Source organism: Lissotriton helveticus, chromosome 1_2 (assembly GCF_964261635.1).
Source record: "Lissotriton helveticus chromosome 1_2, aLisHel1.1, whole genome shotgun sequence".
NCBI classification, from domain to species: Eukaryota; Metazoa; Chordata; class Amphibia; order Caudata; family Salamandridae; genus Lissotriton; species Lissotriton helveticus.
The window spans coordinates 154568689-154594187 of NC_136058.1; the positions used below are offsets into that span (position 1 = coordinate 154568689).

Below are 25499 nucleotides of genomic sequence, written 5' to 3' on the forward strand. Positions count from 1 at the left end.
CTATCGTGTGATTCAAAGGGCATTTTGCAAGGTCAGGTTTCCTATCTCTCCGCCTCCTCAACAGACTCCATTTAAACTGATAATAGTTTTTTTTGCCCCATCTGGAGCTAGCTTGGTGAAATGCAAACATTCTTACCTAGTCCTCAAATTAGCCTCTAAGAATGTATGTCTCTGCATGGAGATCTTAAAGCTCAAATAATCAACTCTTTTTGTTTAGGAGGTAAAGGGGCGTAGCTTGTGTAAGTTCCCAAAAGCAAGTACTTGGAATTGCATTCCCTCACAAGACTTCCAGAGAGTTGAGCACGATGTACACACTTACTGACTGGATCTGCTAGGCAAAACCTGCTCAACCAGCCTCTTGACTGACCCGAAAGTACCCAATCAAAGGAATAACCAGTGCTTGCCTAACGCAAGCCACAGGAGATGCATAGTGCTGAGGTTAGCCATTGAAGATGCTAAGAAGAGATTTTGGGCCAATGTGCAAACCAGTGACTTTGCGTTTTCTAAAATAGCTAAAATTAAGGAACCACCATTTCTGAATCTCTGAACCTTATGTACAAAGACCCTTTATTACCAGATTGCAATTTGGTAGGAACCACTGTTTATTTAATACAGATTTCAAATTTCGGATCCACTGTGCATTATGATTTATCAGGCGTAAGCAACACAAGACCGGTCTGAAGAAATTGCCTAACTAAGTGAGTTTGCTTATGTAGCATAGGTTTAAGTTTACCTATCAATACAAGTATCACCTAGCTGCTTAGCCTGTACTTAGCAAACCTCTCTTCTGTTTGATCACATAGTCGTCCTTTTTTTGAAAATTTACACTGTTTCTCCTTCTGCTTTGTTGGTCTGTTAGTATGTGCTGCCTCCAGACTACTGCCCAGAGGCCTGCCATTGTGAAGGTTTGAAGTGCCTTTTCAGGGGGGTGGGGGAAAGGGACCTTTTATTGCTTGCAACTGATTACCAACTGCTTCCACTTAATTGTGTGTTATGAACCCTTTGTAAATATTGTTTCTGTATCAGTAATTGGTGCACACTATTCAGGAATAGCTATTTCCATTTTGCTAAATCACGAATGTGGTTAGTTCTGTTTAGTAAATCACTAACTCTTTATACTTCAGGCCTGTTATTTCTCTATGAATTCTGTGGCAGGTAGCTGCATTAAAGAATCTTCAGACTGTTAAGCGAGCTCTGCATGTTTAGTGCTACACGCCAATTGTGACCATGTCCCTTAGCATATTTCAGAATCATTTTATCAACAGTGTAGAATACTTGAGGGGGATCATCAGTACCTAAGGTGTGCATGTAGAACTGCCTGTGAAGAATATTTCTGGTATTCCTGTTCAGGTACGTTTCTCTGCGAAGCTTTGAATTTCAAGACAGTCTACCTGTCACCTCTGGATAGGTAGTAAATATCATCAGAAACGTTACTTTAATGCGCGGGTGAACCTGCTGTCAGCTATGGTAAGAGACTTTGTATGTGGCCCCAGTTATCACAGAGTTAATTATTGCAGCAATCTCTGAAAATTCCTACACCCAGAGCCTGAAAAGAACATGGACTACTCGACTCCATAAGAATCCTTCTTTAGATCCCTGTGACCCTACCAACTACTGCAGAACACCATGAGGAGCCACCCCAATATCGAGAAGAGGGATGGGATATATAACTGAAAACACCAGAAGTTCCTTTTTCTCATCCAAACATCAGTTACAAATTAATCCATCAGTAGAATTGCCTCTTATCACAAGAAAAGCTTACCAACAATATTATGTTATCACAAGTTATAATTAATACAAAGATACTTAGGACATGTAAATGGGTCCACTTGGTTGGTATTACTAAAACAACACAATCATTTAAGCCAAAGCGCCAAATCTCTTATATGTATATAACTGATTCCTTTCTCAGAAAAAGGAAATCAACTACTGCCCATTTGCAGGACCCCCTCTTTTAGGTTTTGAGACTCCTAAGGCTTAAATCATGCTAAGATACTCCTAGCACACCTTGCACAAATCTGGGCCATTGTGCGACCAGCTGTTCATGGGAGATGTAACTGTCAGATGTAACAATTGATTTACTAGGAACTGTGGCTTTTGCATCCAGCTGCTGAAAGAAAGTCTTGTTTGGGTTAGCAATCAAGAGCTACAATTGACTGAGCTGGAACTGAGCTGCATGAAGACTACCACAGCAGCTTATCAACTGGAAAACTGTGCGTCAGGTTTTAGATTCAAGATTCTCAGTTTTTTCTCTTTAAATGTGAATAACTCCTTACTTGGGTGCAGCTTACTATAGAATTTTTAGGAGTTTTCCTTACTCGCCGAATTAAGTTTTCTGAATTTGGTAAACTGTATTTTGAATTTGGCTATGCTTTCTCAGCGACTGATACATTATCTAGTATAATCTCAGTGACCATCTAAAGTATCTAAATATAAAGTAAAACATCTTAGGGAAAACTTCTATTTTCCCTCTTTCTTTCTCCTGTTCTAAGAACGGACATGAAGCAGTGTGTGGTCTCTCTGTATCAGAAGTAAAATCGGAAACCTTGTTCTTATTGCTAAAAAGTGTTTCACACATTCTTCCTATCTAAATCCAGTATTAATGAAAATTGAGGTATTTCAAAGTCAATGTGAAATACATCACACTTCAACTGTTAATGGAGTTAAGGACTGACTTTTCCATTTATAACCTTTTTTTCTTGCTCCAACCAGGTGTTGAGTTGGAGAGTAGCTGCCAGCTTTGCGTGGTCTATTCTTCTACTGCCTTTATGCGCTGCAGCCTTTATAATTCTAAGCAGAGTGGATTTGCTTCATCCCTTACAGTGGGTCACAGGTAAGTTGTTTATTTTATAATTCATGAATAAAGCTGCCTACTCTGACATTGATATAGTCAAGAAAGGTGTTATTCACAATGTTTGCATCAACGCATCCTTTAAGGGCATTATTCAAAGTTGCTGTGCAGAGTAAGAGAGGTCCAAAGGTTTTATTTAGATGTAGTTATTTATTGAATAGTGTGTTGATTTTCCAAATCAGACATTCACTATGCTGACATACAAACGCTGAGTGCATAATTGGGTGTTCTGTTTTATCCCTTAAGGCTTAAGCTTAACAAAAAAGTAACCTATTACAAAATGTCATGTTTCTTCAAGTTTGAAGCAAATAGTTTTTTTCCTGCAAACAGTTAAAATAAGGCACCCTGGGGACCATTCCCTGCCACCACCTTTCACTTCCTGGGCAAGAGTGCTGTCTCTTGCGCTCGCTGACCGGCTCAGATGGGGCCTGCTCTTTGCCCGGGCAAGTGTCTGGGTGCACCAGTCGCTGTGGGAATGGCTTGCTGCTTTTGAAGGCAGAGCCTTTGGTCACAGCTGCACAGTGGGAGGTCTCTCTGGCCAAAGGCTGCTGGATGTTATTGTGCCCCCAATGACGCCCGTAACCACCTCTCTGGTCCTTGACACTCCTACTCAAAGTTAACTGTTTGGTTTTCTGTAAAGTGTCTTGTCCTGTCCGGTGATGAGGTGGCATGTAAAAACTTCACATAAATACAAATATTCTGACTCCGTGTTAACCCATAACCTTTAAATCAAGAGATAGCCCCACCAGCCTAAGGAAGCTACTTAGAACGTGCACTCACCTAAATAAGAACAGCACAGCAATAGGACTTACATGGAATTGATGATTGGACATTAGAATTACTAAAATGAATACCTGTTTACTACAGAGCTGATGAGCAGTGCGGTTTAATCTTTATGCTCTGCTGCTGAATTACAGGCATACAGTATGTTTTACAGTGCATTGAAAAGGTTTTGAAATGAACCACATTCACAGAAATCTGTGATGAATTTGAATAATACTGGTGAAAGCATGTACCTTCCAAATTTTGATATCTCAATTGTCACGCTCCGCTGCCCTGTGTGCTACGGATCAACATTTTGTTTAATTATCTCTTCAAGCTATTAAAAATGTGCAGCTTGCAAATGTTTAGTTAACTCGGTTCACATTTTGTTTGCTTCCAGATTCGCTTGGTGATTTAGGGAGCTCGTACACATTCTTTTGTATGTTGCTTATGACTGCGGTGATGATGATCGTAAGCGTCTTCAATTTGGAATTTTATACTGGTAAGTTTTGGACATCATTTTACGGCTGCAGTTCCTCTTCCCTGTGGAAAGTAGCCATATTATGGTAGTACATTGGGTAATATTGATCCTCTCTATCCTGATTCAGTTTTTATGTAGGGGTGGGACTTTGAAACGCTGTGTGAAGCTAGCTGGCATAGGTTAGGGCCCCAAGAATTAAAGCTATGCTTCCTCCTTCCACTGTTCGTAATCAAGTATTGTCCGTAGCGATTTTGAATTACTCGATTAGTGCTTTTGCCTCTGCCCTGGCTTATCTGTCCCGTGTTTATTTCGAGATGGGGGGATATTTCCTACTGAATTTATTTACCGAGCTTCTTATTATCCAGTTTTGCTGATGTTGTGAAATGTAGGGTGGTAAAATGGAAGCAATATATATTTTACTTCCTTAACCAGCACACATATTGCATGTGGAAAAGCTAGATTGAAATACAACCAGATGGAGGGTGTACAAAAATATATAAGATAACAAAATCTCAAGTTTTGGCTGTTTGTTTGTTCTGTTTAATTTATATTGGTTCCTGTTGGACCCGGTCCTTTGGGCAGGTTTACCCCGTGACTTTTTGCTTTTTCCTAGCCTGTTTTTGGAACCTGGATTGGTGATTTTAGACCTCTGCGCACTTTTTCACTGTGGTACAGTGTAAAGTGCGTGTGCTTTCTGTGTATGGATGGTGAGTGACCTGCCCTCCCATAGGAATGAATGGGAAATATGTATGCCCATGGTAGATTCCTGATGCGTGGGGAGTGCAGGGGCGAGTTTGATATGTATGAACTCGTGAGAATGAATGCTGCAGAATGGTGTATGCGGCATGGCTGTATCTAGTCCAGAAGCGCCACTTTTAGAAGTTGGCATAATTGTGTAGTGAGTCTGCTAGCACGTGATTGGCTGATGGGCCGGGCCCAGGCATGCCTGGGCCTGTTGGTAGATGGACTGTCCGGAGGAGGGGTCTGAGTCAGCCATAGATGAAAGGCCCCCCATCTGCTGTTAGGGAGGAGTGGAAAGAGCTCTGGTGGTGCCAGGCTGTGTCTGTCGGCCCACCCTGGATGACTCTCCCTCCCGATGGCCCCCTGTCACCTCTGACCTGAGGCTGACAGGAGAGGGAAACCAGATACTCCCCGAGCTTAGGGCTCGCCTTGCACGAAAGCTTCAAAGTACTTCAAAGGCATTTTTGTGTATAAGAAGGGGCTGTGTCTCCTTCCAAAGGGTTCTTGTCTTTGCTCTTGTGGCTGACTGGGATCTACCAGGGTTGGGCGCTGCCCAGCCCCTGGACACCTGGATTCCTGGACTCCTGGGGGACCCTTCTGCCTGCCTGGGCTGAAGGGGGGACTTGGCTTTGCCCCTGGGGAAGTTCTGGGACCATGGCAGCATGGAGAAGCTGCCCTTTTCCTGTGGAGAGCGCTGGAGTTGGTTTCTAGCGCCTAGAGGCGCTGGGCTTCGCCTTGAGCGCCTGGGAGCGCTCTGCCTGCTGTCTAGCGCTTTGGAGCGCTTCATTTCCCCCAAGCGCATGAGAGCGCTGTCGCTGGACTTTCTAGTGCTTAGGAGCGCTTTTGGTGCTCGCTTATAGCGCTGGAGGCGCTGAGGATTCCTGGCCGTATTTACTTAATCAATTACGAGTGCCCACCTCGATCTGCCGCGGTGAAAACAAACCACGAAGGGGCCGCGACCGGATTGGACGAGACCCGAGGAGGGGCGCGCTCTGGTTGGCCGGTGGATAGTCGCGTCATCGGCGAGGCCGCGCTGCCATTGGTTGGCGGCCTCGCGTCATGAGGGGCTCGTCGCAGGAGCCGCGACGCGATTGGCTGGGCCGCCCCTGAGGCCGTGGAAGAACGGGGAAGACGAGAAAGGTGGCGGCCGGTTAACAGGGCTCCCGTGTGCCGAGGGAGCCCTGCAGCGAGAGGAGAGCGGCCGCGAGCGGCTGAGCGGCCCGGCGGGGCTCCGTGGTGGAAGAGGAGCCCCGCGCTGGCCAGACGAAGAGAGCCGCCGCCCGGAGGAGCCGCCCCTGAGGCCCGGTGAGTTGAAGGGCTGGGGGGCTCCGTGTGGACCGGGTGAGACGGGGGCTCCGTGATGCTGCTGCTCCGTGAGGGAGCAGATGGGTTCTCGTGGTGCCGGTCGAGGCACCAAGGAAGGGCGGCCCCGAATGGCAGTGGGTCGCCCCACCGTGAGCAAAGAGCCCGCGAGGGGCTCTTGAGGGCCCGCATTGCTTCGTGTTGGTGCCGGGTTAGAGGCACTGCTTCAGGGCGGCCCCAGATGGCAGCGGGCCGCCCCAACGGGGTGTAGAGCCCGTTTGGCTCCAGAGAGGGCCATATTCGAGAGGGGGGGGCTTCGGGGCATATTGTCGGTGCTCGCCCCCTCCTGCCCCCGAGTGTGAGGACTAGAGTCCGGTGAGGCTCCTGGGGGCATCATTGTTTTAAGAGTCTGTGTGGCTCCAACGTCTGGGGCATGTGTGATATGCCCAGAGCCTGTGTGGCTCCAGCAGTGGCGCAGTTGGCGCCTAAGGGCCAGTGAGGGCCCTGGCGCAAGTTTGTTGTTCTCCAGGTGCCCAGCACTTTGTGGGCACCTGCCACGTTTAGGCTTTTTGTACTTTGAGACTGGCACCCTGACTTTGGACTCAGGGCGTCTGAGCCCCAACAAGGCCGTTGGCCTAGGGACTGCCACAGGTAGTGGCTCATGTGATAGTATTTGCCTAATGTGAGTTTTGCGCATTGTGATGTGGTGCTAGGAAATGTAATGCATTTAGTATGATTACGCACCTTGATCTTACACCTCTGAATGTTTTTAGACATCATGTGATTCTTGCGCTATTGCTTTACTCTCTACACCTCTGAATGTGTAGGTTTATGCATCATGTGTCTTACTTTTCCTGCGCTGCACCTCTGAATGTTTAGTCATCATGTGTCTTCTTGCGCTGCACCCTTAAATGTATTTTATTGCATCATGTGCTTTATTCTTAACACCTCTGAATGCTTTAGGCATCCTGTGTTTCTCTTTATTACTCCTCTGAATGTAGGTTATTGCATCATGGGTAATGTATTCTTTCTTAGACCCCTAAATGCTGTGTGATACTTAGGTGGTTCTTCTTTCTTAGTACAGGTGGTCCTAGTAAGGTCCGGGTCCCCTGCGTGACAGTCTCCCAAGGAGTTTAGGGTTGCGTAGGGGGTACTTACCTGTTCCCAGTAGTTACTGGATGTGATCTATAACTGTTACTTTGTGTTACAGTGAAGTTTATATACTTTTATTCTAATTTCTGACAAGTATTTCTATATCTGCAAAGTGTTGATTCAGACAGTGGCCCCTGTGGCCCTGTCTTGTAAATAATCCCTTGTGAATATTGCCGTGCCAGTTGGCACAATGTGATTTCTATCTGATATGTTTTGACAATACAAAAGTTATTTTAATATAACCTTGTGTGGAGTCTCTTTTGTGGTGTACCTAGTATGTTGTTGCTTTTGTGCGCTGACGCAAATGCTTTACACATCGCCTCCGAGTTTAGCCTAGACTGCCCGCGCCATGCTACCTAGAGGGCGAGCAGGGGTTATCTTGGCGTGTGACTTCCTTGCCCTGACTGGAATGGTGGTTTCTGCCTGGCTTTGGCATAAGCCTTAGCCTACCAGAAATAGCCGGTTTCCAACAGTTCCTATAAGATTTTGGAGTGGCCAAGCGTGTAGAAATTCGCAGTGGCTAGAACTAGAATCCTTTGTACTCCTAGGGAATTATTTTGAATGTAGCATATGAGGATTCAATTGTACATTTCTGTCACTGTTGCTAATGCACAAGAGTTGATAAAATGTTTCGGCAAGTATTTCTGAATTTAATTAGTTTGCTTATTTTCCAGTGCATTATGTCATTGACATAAAATGATTTGGCATCACTTGTTTATCAAAACCAACTTTAATCTATTTAGGTAATGTCTTTTGATCAAGCTTAATTGTGCTTTCTGCTTGCAGTTGTGCCTTCGATTCCTTGCTCTCGATTTGCTTTGATTGGAAAAGTGATCCACCCACATCAGGTTCTTCATTCAGTAGTTCATGCCATGATGGGAATGCTACTAGCTTGGTGTGCTGCTGTTATGACGAAGGGTAGATACCAGTATCTTGCTGTGCCATGTTCTTCTACAGAAAGGTGAGTTTGCAATCTTCTTTCTTCAGATTATTGATTATTTGAGCTGTTTTTTCATTGATGTACCATTTTCTTCTTTGCATTAAAATAAAATTGCATATGCAAATCTTGTTAATAACCGAAGATTAACACACACGTACATTATTTGTACATCTGAACGCTAAAATTAGCCAGTTTATTAATGATGTATGAATCCAGAATCTTTCATTCAACAATTGATGACCGTAGTACAAGCAGTGAAAACCTGTAGTCGTCTCTACTAAAGAGGATGATTACTGTGAAGTTTTTCCTCTTGTGAGTCAAGGGAGAGTGTTACAAAGGCAGGATGACCTTCAACTTGGCATCTTTTGGATTGCTGTTTGTAACTTGCAGCATATGTACATCAAAGCGAATACTCTAGGTTCTGCTGCCGAGATGTAACTGCACTGATGACGAACCCCCTCAAAAACATTCTTTCTTCCCCTCCCTTTCTTTCTCCTCTGTCACCCCCTCTAAGGACTGAAATTCTGGAGACCTCTTTCTGCTCAGTTGCTGCCAGAGGTTCATTGCTTCAACCTTTGTTCGCTGTCCCAATAAGTGTTCGATAACAAGCGTGCCTGCATGATGCTAAGATGCATGGGGTAGATGTTTGTTACAGCCAGAATTATATTTCACTATGTATTTCCTGAATGCGATTCTTTATAATTCCAGTCAGTGGATGACCAGTGGCCCTGAGGGAGTTTGGAGGGTGGGAGGTTGTGGGAACTGGGATGGTTGCTGTAGTAGGTGGACAAAGAGACCTTTGCAAGTCAGAATCCTAATTCCAGATTGTTGTGGAGAAGTGTGGCTCACTGGTTAGAGGAGGCAGACCTGGAAGCAGAGGTCAGCCCGGGACCAGGGTTCAATTCCCGGCTCGGCGGGGTCTTGAGTCCTAAAATGTCCATGGACTCGACAATTCTCGCTCCGGTGCCTACTTGATTCACGGGTTCACACTCTGCGACTCTGGGCAATAGCTTGCTTAATCTCCACAACGGCCCCTCGCTGCGGGATGCCTGGCTTTCACCTTGCGGATACCCTGCCGGGGTTATCTCACAGGGGAATACCAGGACGGGTTCCCTAAGCAAGCGCTTAGAAACCGCTTGGTGATTTGCGCTATATAAATTCCTGTACATTTACATTTACATTTACATTCCCTCTCTACATCCTGCCCTTTCTAGTATTTAGATCTTATTCATTTTCAGTCGACTGTTGCAGCCTACTAGGATTTAAAGTGCACTCCTTGCTTATTGTTCTCCCTTTTGCAGAGATATGCTTAAGTGCAAGTGGATTGTTCATTTTCCTACAGTTCTTGTTTACGAATACTGCACATCATAGTTAATAGCCTCTTTATCCCAGCCTGCAGAATGTGTGATGGTGATTCATGTCTGTGAGCTTTAACTTTCTCATTCGTGATGATATTTTCTGACACATTAATGTAAACCTGTCTTTACCTGTAGCCCAGATGGATCCGGTATACACATGTGCCTTAATGAGTACCACCTTTTCATTCTTTTGGCTGGAGCTTTCGTGGGATACAGTTACAGCCTCCAGTTTTTTATTCACAACATGAACTATCTACCTTTTCCAGCTATACAGGTGAGGAAAACCATGCTTTCATTAGGCTGTAATTTTTCTCTTGTCGTAAGACGTCCTTAATGATGACTCTAATCCATTGATGTTAACATGGCTCAACCCTCATTTAAGAATTCAGATGTCAGTAGTATGTGGGTGCTCTTGTGCTTTTCTTTGCTAAAGTTTTATTTTAATGGAATGTAGCTGATTGTATTTAACTCAACTTGCTCTTTAGTTAAACACTTAAAATTCAGGGTTTGAGTTCAATCATTGTACTTTAAAATCTCATGAAGAGTAGGTGTATTTTTTTTTATAACCCTCTGATAAAGGTGATCTGTGACCATTATAATCATTTTCAATCACCGGAGCTTCATGAACATGGTGCAGCCTATGGTCTAATTTCGCCTCTTACATAAAATCGTATTCGGAGGTGAACTGAAATCATAGTTTTGAACTTTCATGCTCTATCTGTCCTTGTGTATTTCTAGTATGTTGGGCAGTTATCTACATCATTTCCAAAAAGTACATTTATTTTCTTAGAGGTAGCTTGGTTTTTGGGCTCAACATTCGTAAAATACACAAGTATTTCCTGAAATATTATACAAGCATGTACAAAGTTTCTGCAAAAACATTGAACAGTCATTTATAATTTGAAATAAAAGTGATAACTTCTACAATTATTTCGAAAACAAGTTAATCTAATGGTCATTAACTTGTTTAATAACCATTATCTGTTCTTAACCAAATTAGACAAAATCCCCAACAAATCTCAATTTCTTTAAGCTAATAGTTTATCAGAAACATTTAGCAACCAATCCACACTTTTATTTAAACCTTTTTGCTGTCCTTTTGGGCTTCCAAGGGACTTATCTGTTATTCAGTCCTTTATGAAGTGTAAATTATCCCTATAGCTTGTTTAGAAAGAAGGTCAAACCACCAATGAAAGCCTCCAACTGTAGGCCAATAGAACAATAGCCTAACACTCGCTCACTAGACTCGCTCACATCTGAAACATTGACCCAAAATTTGTGAAAGCACCTTTTCAACCCATACTTGACTGATCTCCAGTCCAGTGTGGGTTGAGAGTTAACTCCCTGCCCTACACTTAGGAATCAAACCGATGTGCTACTTTTAATCATAGTGGATACATATCCATGTTTACTATCTTGGTTAAGAAGACAGTTGGTGAATGCTAAGCCTTTTCACACAGTATCTGTTACTGACAACCATAGTGTCCCATTCTTAAAACTGTATTTTTCCAATATGAAGCTATCTCCATTAGTCTTGTCCCCAGCATACATTGGAGTAAGGCATAGTTGTGTGCTAGGGAGTCTTCTGTATCAGGCACACACAGGCTCAATGTTGTCCATTCCAGATATTCACTATTCAGAGCCACATATCCTTATATACATGAGTGAGTGTCTTTTTCTGGAAGGGAGTTGTCAAACTGCAGGTCGGCCATTTGTGGATTCGTGAGCTCCTCCTCAATGTTGTATTGTCATAATTTCCTATACAACCCTGTGTACATATTCTTTAAGCTTGTGGGGTGATTAAACTGTTTGTGCCCCTTTGTTCCTCCATAGTAAGTCTCATTTCTCCATGTTCCTTTGACGTCCCTAACTCCTTTCCTCTTTATTTTATGGTAAGCCCTTGTAAGTGGCTGTCCAGCGTTTAGCGAGATACTGCATATGTTAGGGGTTTAAAAGTTGCTTCTTTATGCAGGGGTTGAGGAGCCCATTTTGCCATTTTAAGGTAGTATAGCCGCTCTTATTCTTTGAATTTATATTTCTGTTCGATTGTACTGTCCACTGCAAACAAGCCCCTTAACAGCCTTCATTCCCCAATGTTCTATTCAGCAAGCGACACATCATTCGATGACTGGACTCACCTTCCTCAGATGTCCCCAGTGTTTCCCTTTTCTTGCTATTGAAATTGTTGCCTGTCCCTAGAGGAACCAGCAGAACTTGATGTTTTTAGAGTTCAGCTCTTTTTTGACCTGCATATTTGCTTTCGTTTCAGCAGAGTGGCAAGTGGCCGGCCCTGAAGGAGTATTACTGTACTGTTGTACCCCTTTCTCTGCCCTTGCGGGTGATCTTTTTTCAGAGGAAAGGAAGCTATTTTCGCCTCTGTATCTGATAGTTGGTCTGATGGTGCTGCTGACTGCAACCCAATTCTATGTGGCATCTGTATGTCCACCACAGAAGTGTACTCCGTCAACACTGATCAGGACAGGCCTTTGAGTCAAGTTATTATAATGTCTTCCTCTGTATCCTCTATAAGGTTGTGCATCATGGTGTCGTCCCTGCCAGGAGTCATTTGCAAAGTATTTGCATTTATTGAAGAACTGCATGGTTTGTGTTTCTAGTAACTGTGGATTAGGTCAACATTTGATCAGTGTCCACTGCTGACTTCAATTGAGGGACCTATAAAGAAGCAATCGCCAAACGCAAAAAGGAATTAAAAATGGAAGCCTGGGATAATCTCCTCTCAATCGACGTCCTCCGAGATAGTGGGAAGTTCTGGGCAACAATCAATCACCCATTTTTTTCAGGTATAGATGGCACAGATTTGGATTGTGTCATCCCTGACGAACAGTGGTTCCACTATTTTAGTAATATGTATGGTTCTGCGTGTTCATGTCCCTCAACTAGTATTCTTCCTGAGTCGCAGACTCTCCCCCGCCTAACTTTTGACATTGTGGACGTGGAGAGAGCTATAAATGAATCCTCTAAAAACAAGGCTCCGGGCCCGGATGGGGTGCCGGCGGACTTATGGCTCTTCCCCAAAATTGTGGGCAAGGATTTTAACAAACGTTTTTAACGCTGCAAGTGGGAATAGGTTTCCTGCCTCGTGGGCTACCGCAGTCATCATACCAATTTTTAAAAAGGGCCAGCGCGGGGATCCATCCTGCCACAGACCCATTTCCCTGTTAGACTCTGCAGTGAAGATCCTGGGCAGAGTGCTACTCCACAAACTCAGGGATGTCTTAGATAGTCGTGGTGTCCTATCCAATGTGCAATATGGGTTTAGAGAGAAGAGGGGCACTCTTGATCAGTGTCTAAATCTCCAGCTTTTAATTAGCAAATACACGGTGGCGAAGGACGGGTCCCTTTTTATGGCTTTTATGGACCTGTCCTCAGCCTTCGATTTGGTTAATCGGGCTAAGCTATGGCGTATTCTACTGGATATAGGCATTGACCCTCCTTTAGTAAGTTTTTTTAGCAGACCTGCATCAGGACCTTTCTGCCTTAGTGAGGGTCTCCCAGGAAGGGAAATGCACAAAGCACTTTAGGTCAGAGAGGGGGGTGAGGCAAGGGTGCATCCTGGCCCCCCTCCTCTTTACCATCTATATTAATGGCCTGGAAAAGTTCCTGGTGAATTTGAAGGTGGACGTGCCGCGTGTAGGAGATTCTGTTATACCGGTCCTCCTATACACGGACGATGCTGTCCTGTTGGCCCGCACTGGTTTGGGGCTTCAGAGATTGCTGGACGCGTTTGGTGATTTTATGGACACACTAGATCTCAAGGTGAACATCAAGAAATCGCATTATACGGTAGTGGGGAAACATTGTGAAACACTTAAATCCAAGTCCTTCTTTTGTAATGGAGATGAGGTCTCAATAGATAATGTTTTTTGTTATCTAGGGGTCCTCTTCGACAAGAAAGGCTCTTGGGGCCCCCAAATCAAGCTCAAAAGCAACTCGGTTGCGAGATCTACCTCAGCGCTTATGAGCTTTGCAAAAAGACTGGCGGCACGACCGATGGAGGCCCTGCTGAGAGTTTATAACTCGAAATGTTTGGCCATCGCTACATATGGTGCTTCACTGTGGGGTTATGTCGCCCAGGACAAGATCCAAGTAGTAGAAAACAGGTTTCTGAGACATTTGCTCTCGGTTCCCCAATCCACTCCCACTTTTTCTATTCACTCGGAGGTTGGCCTGGGTTTTGTCACGGATAAACTGAATATAGCCCCCATATTGTGCTGGGTGAAAACTTGGTTAAACCAGCAAATCACACTCAACCAATCGATCCTTAATGATATCATAGCTATGGATAACGCCAAAAGAATACCCTGGCTTGAGTACGTTAGTGCGATGTTCTCTCGTCTAGGGCATCCCGAGCTCTTTACATCCCCAATCCACATTAGGAAGGAGGATGTACTGTGGATTAAGCATCATTTTTTAGACCGGGCAAATCAGGATCGCGAGGAGAGGGAACTTACAAAACTACGTGTTAGAGCGCATTTTATGCTTCTCTCTTCCCCCTCGCTGGAACCTTATTTAAGAATTGTTTCCAAACCGCATCATAGATTTCTTTTGACAAGATTTAGATTCAACCTGATCCATTATTCCCTAGGTTTTTACCCAACCTGGGGTAAACCAGAATGTAGCAGGCCGTGTAATTGCGATAATTTTTCTCACCAAGACATACTGCACTTTATTATGCTTTGCGGGTTTTATTCTGGTTTTATTCTTTATTCTTTATAGCCGGAAAAAAAATCTGCTTCCAATTTTGAAAGAAGCCGGCTTTTTTCAAGTTAGACCTGCTTTGATATATCTAGAGATGTTAAGCAGTACCCACATTATGTTTAGTGTGACTAGTTTTCTGGTGGCAGCGGTGCGACGTAGATCAAAGATTCTCCCTAGCTCTTGTAATCTTGACTGACTTTTTAATGTGTGTTTTATGATTTGTGTTCTTAAAAACGTTGGTGTATAATATGACTGCCTGATTGTATAATTTATTGTATGAAATGAAATGAGCTACATGCGACGTCATAACAAAAAAAAAAATACTAAAAAAAATAAACGAAGGCAGGGTAATACACGGTCTCTTGGTGTTACATATAAACGCATAATATCTACAAAAAGCAAACCAATAGGTCCGAATATAGAGTGAATGCTACGTACACAATGTCCTTGTCCAGGTCCCTGGATTTCCAATTAGGTCCAACATTATGTGTAATTGTGCAAAAGTGAATTTCATAGGGAAGGGTGTTGCCCCATTAAGCAAACCAATTTACAATACATAATACATAAAATCCACCTCATCACAAAATAGTGCACACAACCATATCGCACTAAGGGGACATACGGCACCTCACGGAGGATCAAATGAAAATGATGATGCATCCAGAGATTTCCAAAGTTTCTTATGGGATGTGCGCCATGGGGAGGAATGCAACACAGGGTTGTCGGCTCCTCTTAAAAAGGATAACCATTCTTGCCAGATTTTAAAGGACACTTCAGAGGCGTTCTTCCACTTACATAAAACAACTTTACAGGCCAGAGTGAGCAGTAGGTCAAGCAATTGACGATCATACGCATTAACTAGGTTCGGGTCCAGAACACCTAGTATAACATATATGAATTCCCTTGCAGGTTTAAAACTAAAAATATGCTCTATGCAGTCAAAGATTTTCCCCCAGTATAGCTTTAGAGAGGGGCAGTTAAAAAGCATATGGGCCAGATCCCCGACAGCTGAGTTCCAGCAGTTAGGGCTATCTCTCAGGTTGAGTTTAAAAAGCCTATCCCGTGTCCAGTATGTTCTGTTTAGTAGCATGTACTTGGTTTGGGACAGGATTGGAGAGATTTTGTTCGAGAAAGCAGTGTCATAAATAGCTTCCCAGTCAAACGTCAAGCCCGTAGAGTTGGGCTCTGACTCCCATTTAAGTTCATTCTGCTTATGAGCTTTCCTAGGTAGAGAGAGGAGGATGTTGATATACCTTCGAGACAAATGACCAGCCGTCATGATGCGTGGTATGAGTCATAAGCCAGGGGTTATAGGGTTTAAGGGGGCGTGTCGAGAGGAGGACTTTCAGTTTCAAGAAGTCATAAAAATCTATAGGTGCAAGATTATGTAGAGACTGGAGGGAGGAGAAAGGTAAAGGATGTGTCCCGTCATATAGGTCACTCACTAAATTGATGCCTTTCTCAGACCAAGATTTCCAGTGGAGGGGTTTCCCCTCAATCTTAAGGGAGGGATTCCGCCACAAGGTCACCAGGGTAGATTTGTTTTCTTTAAAAAAAATTTTTGGGAATTAAATATAATCATCAAGTTGGCAATTCTGACAGTTATCAAATAATCATTTCGCCTGGTCGATCGACACATGTTCAAACTCAAATTCAGTATCCGAGCAACAATACATCTAACATTTCGTAACAGTTCCTCTAGTACCCGACCCCTCCCTGTCTTAACCCTCTCTTTTACTCTTCATCCGAGCTATCGACGTCAGATTCCGGCAGTGAATCACAAATGTCCCCTCGGAAAGAGTTCCAGGCTGCCCAGATTTTAGTCCATTTCCGTGGGCTCCCTCTATTCTTGTATAATGTGCGTTCAGTGATCATAGCAAGATCCATGTTCTTGCATCAAGCTGTTAATGATGGTAGCTCTGCTACTCCCCATTTCTGTGCAATGTCCCTTTTAGCAATCATGAGACCCAACGTGACCCAAGTTTGTCCATGGCGGGTGAGGTCATTGGGCTCCCATACATTTAGCAGACATCTTCGTGGCTCTGGCAGAAGTGATACCTCCATAGTTTGTGATATTGTGTGTGATACCTGACACCAATAATTTACTATTGCTGGACATTCCCATATGGTGTGGATAAATGTACCTTCCTCCCCGCAAACAGTATGGGTGTTGTGCTCTTTGCAGTTTGTGTAGGGTGGTCCTAGTGTGATATATGCGATGTAGGACTTTAAGCTGTACTAGTCTAAGCTTGGCAGAGATTCCCACCTCTTTAGGTGACGCTAAAGCCTCAAGCCATTCAGCGTCATCCATGTCTCCCACCTCTGTCGTCCATTTCCCCCGCAATGTAGTCGTGGGGTTTGGCTGGTTATTAAGTAATTTCCGGTACGTGAGTGATGTAGCGCGTTTGTGCATGCGGTCAGTGAGTAAACGATCCTCCAGCGGGGAAGCTTCAGGGACCTCAGTGTCTGTCGGGAGGACCGTCTACAGTGCATGCCGTATTTGTACATACCTATACGTCTCGTTCGGGCCCAGGTCATATTGTTGCTGGAGCTGAGTAAAGAATTTCATCGTCCCCTTGTCCCATAAATCTCCCACGGTGGAGATGCCTATATTGTCCCACTGTGTAAATCCCTTACTGCGCCGCAGATGTCCCAGCGCCTTGGCATCCCAGAGCGGGGTAAGTTTAGTTATAACCCCCTTCCATCCCAATCTTGTCTGCGCCGTATACCACATCATGGCCGTATGTTTCGTGGGCACCCTCAATTTCGAGGCTAACCCTTTGTTGTAGAGCGCGGCTAACATGCTATTCGTGCCCAACTTTGCCCGGTCTGCATTGTATGTCGGGTCATCTTGAGGCGCATGAATCGATTGGTTGATTACTTTAAGTTGCGCCGCCCAGTAATAGAGTTGTAAATTCGGGAGTGCTATCCGCCATCATACCAACTTTTTTATAGTTTCGTCTGCGCTATGCGTGCCGGGCGGTGACCCCAAAGAAGGACCGATATCTGTGTTGCTATTTGTTTAAAATACCGGGGTAGAACCGGGTAAGGTGTATTATCAAGGACATAGAGAAATCTAGGCACGGCCTTCATTTTGTATAATGCTGCTCTACCCAAGAGTGTAAGGGGTAAAGACGCCCAGTGTGCGACATCCCGTTTTAAGCGCTCCAGAGGGGGCACTAAGTTCCTAGTAAAGAAGTCAGTTGCGTCGTTAGTGATATGGATTCCTAAATACTTAAAGGAGTCCTCCGCTATCACCAGTGGGCAATCAGCGGGGAGTGCCGGCTCCGGCCCTTTTAAAATGTAGATGACTGATTTGGCCCAGTTTATCGTGTATCCCTACACTCTCCCGAGGGTATCGCAAATCTTGAGAAGCTCCGGTATGCCCTGGCCGGGTCCGTAAGGTACACTAACATGTCATCGGCGTAACGCGAGAGACGGTCCTCCCAGCCCTCCCTCCATCCGATTCCTTTTAGCAATGGGGTCGTCCTAATCAATGTCGCTAGAGGTTCCAATACCAGTGCGAACAATAGCGGCTACAGGGGACCTCTTCGGCGAGTCCCCCTTGCCAGCGTTATCTAACTCGATATGTGGCCGTTGGCCGTAACCCGAGCCAGAGGTCTGGTGTACAAGAATCGGATCCATGCAATAAATTTCAGACCAAAACCCATGTGTGAGAGAACTGCAAATAGATATTGCCATTCCACAATGTCAAATGCCATTTTCGCATCCAAAGACAATATCACTGCCGGTTCTGGCAGCGATGGAGTCTGTGCCAGTACCCCGTGTACCCGTCGAAGGTTGAGCGCCGTGTTTCTATTGGGCATAAAACCTGATTGATCTGGGTGGATCAACTGCGAGAGGTGGGTCAACATTCTATTCGCTAATAATTTTGCTAAAATTTTGGCTTCTGCATTTAGCAGTGATATCGGGCAGTATGAGGTACATTCCGTTGGGGGTTTACCAGGTTTCGGGATCGCTACTATTGTCGCTATCCATTGGTCTAGTGGGAGCTCGGCTTTTTCCAGACTTTCATTATACATTGCCAATAGGGACCCACTTACAGTCTCAGTCATTTGTTTATACCATTCCATGGGGATCCCGTTGGGTCCTAGTGCTTTCCCAGATTGTATTGAGCAGATTGCAATTGCAAGGACCGTCTTGTATGCTTCCCATACTATTGAGGGCGAATCCACTGTTGCAGTGTTTTCCTCAAAATAATGCTTAGTGGTTTTCTTGAGGTCTTTCCTAATGCCAGGAATTTTAAGGTAATGAGGGTAAATAGGATACAGCCGCTGGCGGGATTTCTCTCTGCAGGAAAGGGTAAGTAGCACTGGTGAGTGGTTCGAGACACCCCATGGCCTTATTTCTACCTCTTCAACGTTTTGGAGTCGGGTACCTAACATCAGGAAGTAATCTATCCGGAAAAGACTGTTGTGCACAGTGGAATGGTATGTGTATTGACTAGCACTAGGATGCGTGTGTCTCCAAACATCTACCAACCCCATAGCCTCTATGAAGCTACTGAAGCGGGAGAGTCCAGATGTCAGAGGTCGCGTAGGAAACCTGTCTATAGTTGTGTCTAGTGTGTTGAAGTCGCCCCCTATGATGAGGTCACCCTCCGGTAAGGTGAGGAGGAATCTACCAAGCGCTGTAAGTGCCACCGAGTGTAGTGCCGGTGGTATATATACTGATACTGCTTTGCGGATAACGGGGGGGAAACACTCACCGCTTCGTGGGACCAACTGTCGCTGCTTGTCTCTCTGCTGGGGCTGGGTGCTCCTTGTCAGCTGTCTCCCCCGCCGTCGCTGCCTTCAGCCACCACAGGCGCGGCCGCTGTGCGGGGAGACCACATCACCCAGCAGCCCCTACACCTACTTCCTGGGACACGCCCCCTTTGCGCCCGGTGGCGCTTAAAGCTCAGACCCACCTTCGGCTGAGCGGGAGCCCTGCTTTGCGGATAACGGGGGGGGGAAACACTCACCGCTTCGTGGGACCAACTGTCGCTGCTTGTCTCTCTGCTGGGGCTGGGTGCTCCTTGTCAGCTGTCTCCCCCGCCGTCGCTGCCTACAGCCACCACAGGCGCGGCCGCTGTGCGGGGAGACCACATCACCCAGCAGCCCCTGCATCTACTTCCTGGGACACGCCCCCTTTGTGCCCGGTGGCGCTTAAAGCTCAAAACCATCTCCCGCATCGCGGGACGCGCGCGGGCTAAGCCCGAGCAAAGGGCGGGCCCTTTGTGGCCCTCAGAGGCCCGAGGAGGACGGACGGGCCACCCCCCTTGGCATCTCAACAAGAGGAGGTACAGAGACCTGGTGATTATATTTATGCTCATTTACGGACCTCCCCAATGGATATTATTCTGTGAACTTCGATATTACTAGATCTTGCTGCTGTTTTGGCGTTCACTATTTTTAAACAAGTCACACTATGATTCGTAAGGGGGTTACCAAAAATGCCACCCCCCAGAGGGGTTCATTCAACGGGACACTTGACCACTACCTAAACAGGACACCATTGCCCATTTCCCGTGAAACAGAGAGACCAGAACGATCCCCGTCCACAGATAGTACACCCAACAAGCAATCTCCCTCACAGGCAGCCGACATAATACAAAACCTATCTTTGCTGGAGGAATTAAACAGTTTATGTAAAACAAAGTATGCTCCACTGGAATCGAGAACTAAGCAACTAGTGCCCTTAACTGTTCTACAGCAAGCACAAGTCCCCAGACTAGTACACCATTCCACCTAAATGATAGTCTGTTAGGTACCCCCCACTAACTACCTGCAAAAGATATCACCCAAAACATAGTGCTCCCTCAGGTTTCCCCCTTTAAAATAAATGGAGATGGGGTTAAACACCAGGGAAGTCGGGCAAATCAACTGAAATTGTGCTCAAGTCCCCCATTGACCGTTATCACCTCCCCCCCAGCCTCAGAGGGTGCTGGGAAATTAAACTCTTCTGCACCTTCTACCCAGGCAACCCTATTGGTACAGATCGAACACCTGGTCAGATCTATAATATCCCCGGTGATAGAAAGAATGAACAATCTAGGGGATAGGCTCACGGGAATAGAGGAAACGATCAAGGCCAACTTGATACTCATAAAAAACATTGCAAAATCTAACCAACCTCAGTCTCTCGCTGTTATAGAAGTGCTTAAATCATCTGCACAAAGTAATAATGTCCAAATCCAACCAGTAGCCTCACCTACGTCCGCTCTAAACATTCCTAGAGTATCCACTAACTCTACATTAGCACAGTGCACTGCCGCCAGAGTAGGGTTGAGCAAAGAACCCTCATTCCATAAGGGGACAGTTGCTAACTATGGCAACACGCCAAGAATATTTAATCACATAAACTTACCACCAGAGGCTGCTCCGTTTGTGTGTGTTCTCTCGGGAGTGTCAGCACTCACAAGCGGAAAAGTTGAAGGACATCCGGACCTAAAAAACATAGTTACTTTTTGGCTAACAAAAAATAGACCCCTGCCCCCTAACTTGGACGGAAGAATTATGAGTGTCAGAAGGGTGGGCTGGCTAGGATCCCTTCCAAAAGATATTGTCGGCGACCTGGTACTAGTAAAATTCAGGAACAAACACGTTGTCCCATATCTTCAAACTTGGCAGCCCCAAAAAGGAAATGGCCCTATATCCACCTGGGATCTACATGACTTTTACCCCAGTACGTCATACCTTTGCCCATCAAGACCAAACGCAAAGTGTAACCACCCGATGGGCAGAGTGTCTGCGCATTGAGTGGCTGCAATATCTCCACTTCCAACCGATTTGAAACATTGTATAATAGCTATCTTTGACTTACATATGGAAAGTTTTTCAATATATTCACTCTGCTTGTTCTTAATTGCCTTAATTAAGGGACAATTAGTTGTAATGGTATTGTCTTTAATGCTAATCCTGTAAAATGAACGTAATCAGAAAGGAAATCGCATCCAAAGGTTGGGCTCATATTTTAACTTGTAGATATTTTGTGTTACTGTAATGTGTTTTTTATGACTTATGATTTTATGATTTGATCGAATAAAGCTGAATTGAATTGAATTGAATACTGAATACTATATTCAGTAGTCTGCCTTCCCATTGGCCCTGCACTGCTGCGAATCGTCCCATATCATCTACCTTAGTCTGCACAACTATGAATGGGGATGCCTTCTGCACTAGGATACCCGTCCCTCTGGATCCCGAGGAGAAAGCTGAGTGTATCACCATTTTGTACCCCCATCTGTCTAACGCCTTACACGCTGTCCCCGTGAGGTGCGTCTCTTGTAGAAGCGCCAGCGCTGGGCCATGGCGTTGTAGGGCCTGTAACACCAGTCCCCTCTTTATCTTATCCCCCAGCCCTCTTACGTTCCATGTTACTATTCGCAGGGGGGCTACTGGGGCCTCCCGCGCTGTGCCGCATGAGTCGCTAAGTCGTGAGTCCAGTGCCATGTATGTGTTGTGTAGACTTGTCAATCTTGCAAACATAAACATGAAACAAACTAAACCAAATGCAAACTACCCTGCCCCTTATCCCTCCCCCCTCCCTGCTTAACGGAATTGCAACCGCCCGCCACCCCAACTTAGCAGAGTGCTTTTTCCCATCCAAACCGTGTTACTTGCTTGTCGGGGTAAGGGGTCCGGAGGGAGCAGCAGCCCTTCCTGCTCTCCAAGGCCCGCCTTAGTCCAGTGTCCATGGCCGGTCCGACCAGTATTGTTCTGTGCAACTGTTAATGTTCCGGTATTCAATCGTTCAGGAGTGTGGATCGGGATTGATCCCATCTGCTTCTGCCTCTGGTGAGTGACCAGAGTTTAATTATCTAGATGCTTGCGCTTCGGAGTGTTCCTCTTCCGTCCGGCGGCGATGATTTCTGTTTCTATGACGGGGTCCGTCTGCCTGTCTCCAGCCCTCGAGCCAGTCCTATGTCGCTTCCGGTGTCTCAAAGAACCATGTTTTCCCTTCAGCTACCACTCTTGGCCTTGCTGGAAAGAGCATGGAGTAGGGCAATTCCTGTGCTCGTAGTGCCTTTTTGACTTCCATGAAACTCCTTCTGCGACGAGAGACCTCAGCCGTGTAGTCCGGGAAGAAGGCAATTGTTGAATTTTGTACTCGAATTGGTGGCGAGACTCTTGCTGTTTGCAGGATCACATCTCTGTCTCAAAAGTTAAATAATCTGGCTAGTACCGGTCTCGGGGGCGCTCCTGGTTTTGGCCTGCCACCGGGGACCCTGTGTGCTCTCTCCACTGAAAAGAAACTGGATAGTCCATTGGGTTGTAGTCTCGTCTTAATCAGTTCCTCCATGTAGAGGTCCATCGCTTGAGTGCCTTCGCTCTCCGGAATACCAAGACTGCGCACGTTGTTCCTTCTTGAGCGCCCTTCTTGGTCATCGAGCTTCTCCTTTAATAACTTGTTTTCTGCCTCGACTCGGGATATGGCCGTTTGTAGCTCCTATGTATCTTCTACTAGAGATTTTGTGACCACCTCCACCTGCTTTACCCTGTCAGCCATTTTTTGGAAGTCTGCCCGTTACAGTGAGACATCTGTTGAAATCGTCCCCACTGTAGTTTGCACGCTCGACAATGCTTTCATTATGTCTTCAAGTGTGATTTTCTTCGTCCCGTCGCCGTCTGTTGCCTTGCCCGTGGATGGGCGCCCCTCCGGGAGATGTGGGAAGCTTTTGTCATATGCAAACTTATCCAGCTTGGCCTGTGTGGTCTGGTTCCTTGCGCCCCTTCCCGTCATGGCGCCCACACTGGCGGGGTAAATACCCCGGCGCTCCGCCCCTCTTTTTGTCCACGAGATGCGTGAGCTGCTATTTGTCAACTCTAGCGCTGGGGTCGATTCGGTGTTGTTATAGCGGTGGTTCATGTATGCCAATGATCCCTAGCAGGTGGTTTCAAAGTGTCCGGGGCTCGGCACGCTTCTGGTCTCCCTGTTATGTTACTGTCCCTTTCCAGTTGCGCCCAGCGCCAGTCTGTCTTCTGTGCCGCCTCTTATTCAAGCCACCATATGAGGGGGAGGGGGCGAGGGGGATTCCAACTTGTGGCAGGTCTGCTTCGGTAGAATTTGGAGATTGCGCGTTACAGCGCCAGGCGGTCGGTAGCCCTGCCAGCTCCCTCGGGGCCAAACTCCTGGTCTCCCCGCCTTCACCGGGCCTCCCTGCCGCTTTACCGTTGCTCCTGTAGACAGTCGTGCTCCACTCAGCTCCCTAATGATTTGAGGAGGGCCTCACTCGCGCTGAAGGTCCGCGTGGTTTTCGAAAACCAGCTTGCGACTTGTTGTGTACCACCTCGTCCCTTTCTTCCTCCCGGACCTCCAACTAATTTAGTTCCCGGCTTCTGTTCGGGGGCCAGGCCACCGCGGGTTATCACGCGCTCCTCGCCGTCAGTCTTTCACCCTCTAGTGGGGGGGCCCACAAACAGCGCCCGTCCCAGCGGCGCTATAATCGCCTTACCATCTGCCGGAAATACCGCTTTCTCATGTCCTCGTAGCATCGTTATTTGGAGGTCTCCCTGTATCCGGCCTCTCCGGCCGCCACGCTGTCCGCGGGTCCCCACCGCACCCCGTCGTCTCCTCAGGCCGCTGTATCTGCATCGCTGATCGTCGCCGGCCCCCTGCGGAGTGCTCTGCCCGCAGTAGTGCGGGGCGCGAACGCAGCCCAGAGCGTGAAGTCTGCCGAGCCTTGCCCCGCCTCCGCCGCCCCTCTGGGCCTTGGGTAACTCGAGGCCGCGGTCCCCACTCGCCGTGTAGGCTGCCTCAGATCGCCCTCTGTACTTCGTGGATCCCGGTACCGGATTCTTTCCGGAGCTTCACCGGTCGTCCCTGCCTGGTCCTAGACCTCGGGCCAGGCCTTTGTAGTGTTGTACCGTGCCGGATAATTATGCGGATTAATGGGAAGGGCTGTGTTATCCCCGGAGCTCTTCAACTACACAGCCATCTTGCTCGGCTGTTAGCCACGCCGCCCCCAAGGGTAGATTTTTTTGATTTTTACGTTGGATTTGTGGGACTGGTCTAGTCTTAAGAGAGCACGTCTTGTGTTAAGCAGAATGTATTTAGAGTGAGACAGGTGAGAGAGATCCATAGTGAGTAGGGCAGGAAGGGGAACATTATCGATGAGGGATTTCTCAATGTCCAACCACAGCGGGGTATAGGCCGAATCCTCAATCAGCCAGTGTGCACCTTGTTTACATAGGAACGCCGTTTGGTAATTTCTGAAGCTGGGGATACCCAGGCCGCCTTTTTCTTTAGATAGCTGTAGCTCCGTCATTGATATCCTGGGTTTCTTCCCCTGCCAAAGGAAAGTACCAAAAAGCTTGTCGACCTTATTTAAAAAGTCTTCAGAAAAAGTAATCGGCAGTATACTTGCCAGGTAATATACCAGTGGAGTCACCATCATTTTCAGGGTTTCGGCCCTGCCCCACCATGAGAGGTGTTTAGGAGACCACCCGTCTAGCCGTGTGGAGCTTTTTTTTCAGTGTCAGATTTTCGTTAATTTGTAGTGTAGAAATTAAGTCCTTAGTTTTTTAATTCTAAAGTAGTATGCCTACTGTCCTACAACCAGGTAACAAAAAAGAGCTACCTGATTGAGCTTCAGGGCATGAGTGGGAGCAGCAGAAGGGTATGATTAGGGCATTGCACTAAGACGTGGTAACTTTACCGCGTGGAACACCCTTCGTTTGCCAGCTCATGAGGCACTCTACATTAGCCTCACCGAGACCACAATAGGTCAGTTTTTTCTACGCTTCACCTTGGGCCCACTCATGCCCTGAAGCTCAACCAGGTAGCTCATTTTTGTTACCTGGTTGTAGGACAGTAGGCATACTACTTTAGAATTAAAAAACTGAGTACTTTTCTGTAGGGACTATCAGAGGTCCTGATGAATAAGCAGTAGGGGACTGCTTATGAAACATGTTGACCAGGTAGCCTAATAGCTCTACCACAAAACCCCCTTTTTAGGTTTCGGCTACCGTCCCACTGCGTGAGCAGTGGGCGGAGCCGAAATCTTATGTCTCTACATATGGGGCTTTGGTCCAGCCTTGTCTTCCATTGGCTAGCTCCATAAATGGAGGCTAGCCATTGGAAGAGATTGGCTGTCAATCACGCTTTCCCCTGAAAGCGCGATTCGGGGGCGTTTCTGTGTCTTTTTTTAAGTCCCGCCCTCTCCTCTTCCCATTGGCTGGAATTTTACCT

At 46.3% G+C, this 25499-nt stretch overlaps 1 protein-coding gene across 1 annotated transcript in view; it reads left to right on the top strand.

Annotated features, from left to right (window-relative positions):
• Positions 1-25499, top strand: part of NDC1 (NDC1 transmembrane nucleoporin) — a 290787-nt gene that overhangs the window by 7938 nt on the left and 257350 nt on the right. Inside the window, exons 2-5 of the mRNA XM_078670466.1 lie at positions 2713-2833; positions 4014-4115; positions 8076-8250; positions 9723-9861. Coding sequence (XP_078526592.1) covers positions 2713-2833; positions 4014-4115; positions 8076-8250; positions 9723-9861 — 537 coding nt within the window. The remainder of the gene's footprint in view (positions 1-2712; positions 2834-4013; positions 4116-8075; positions 8251-9722; positions 9862-25499) is intronic.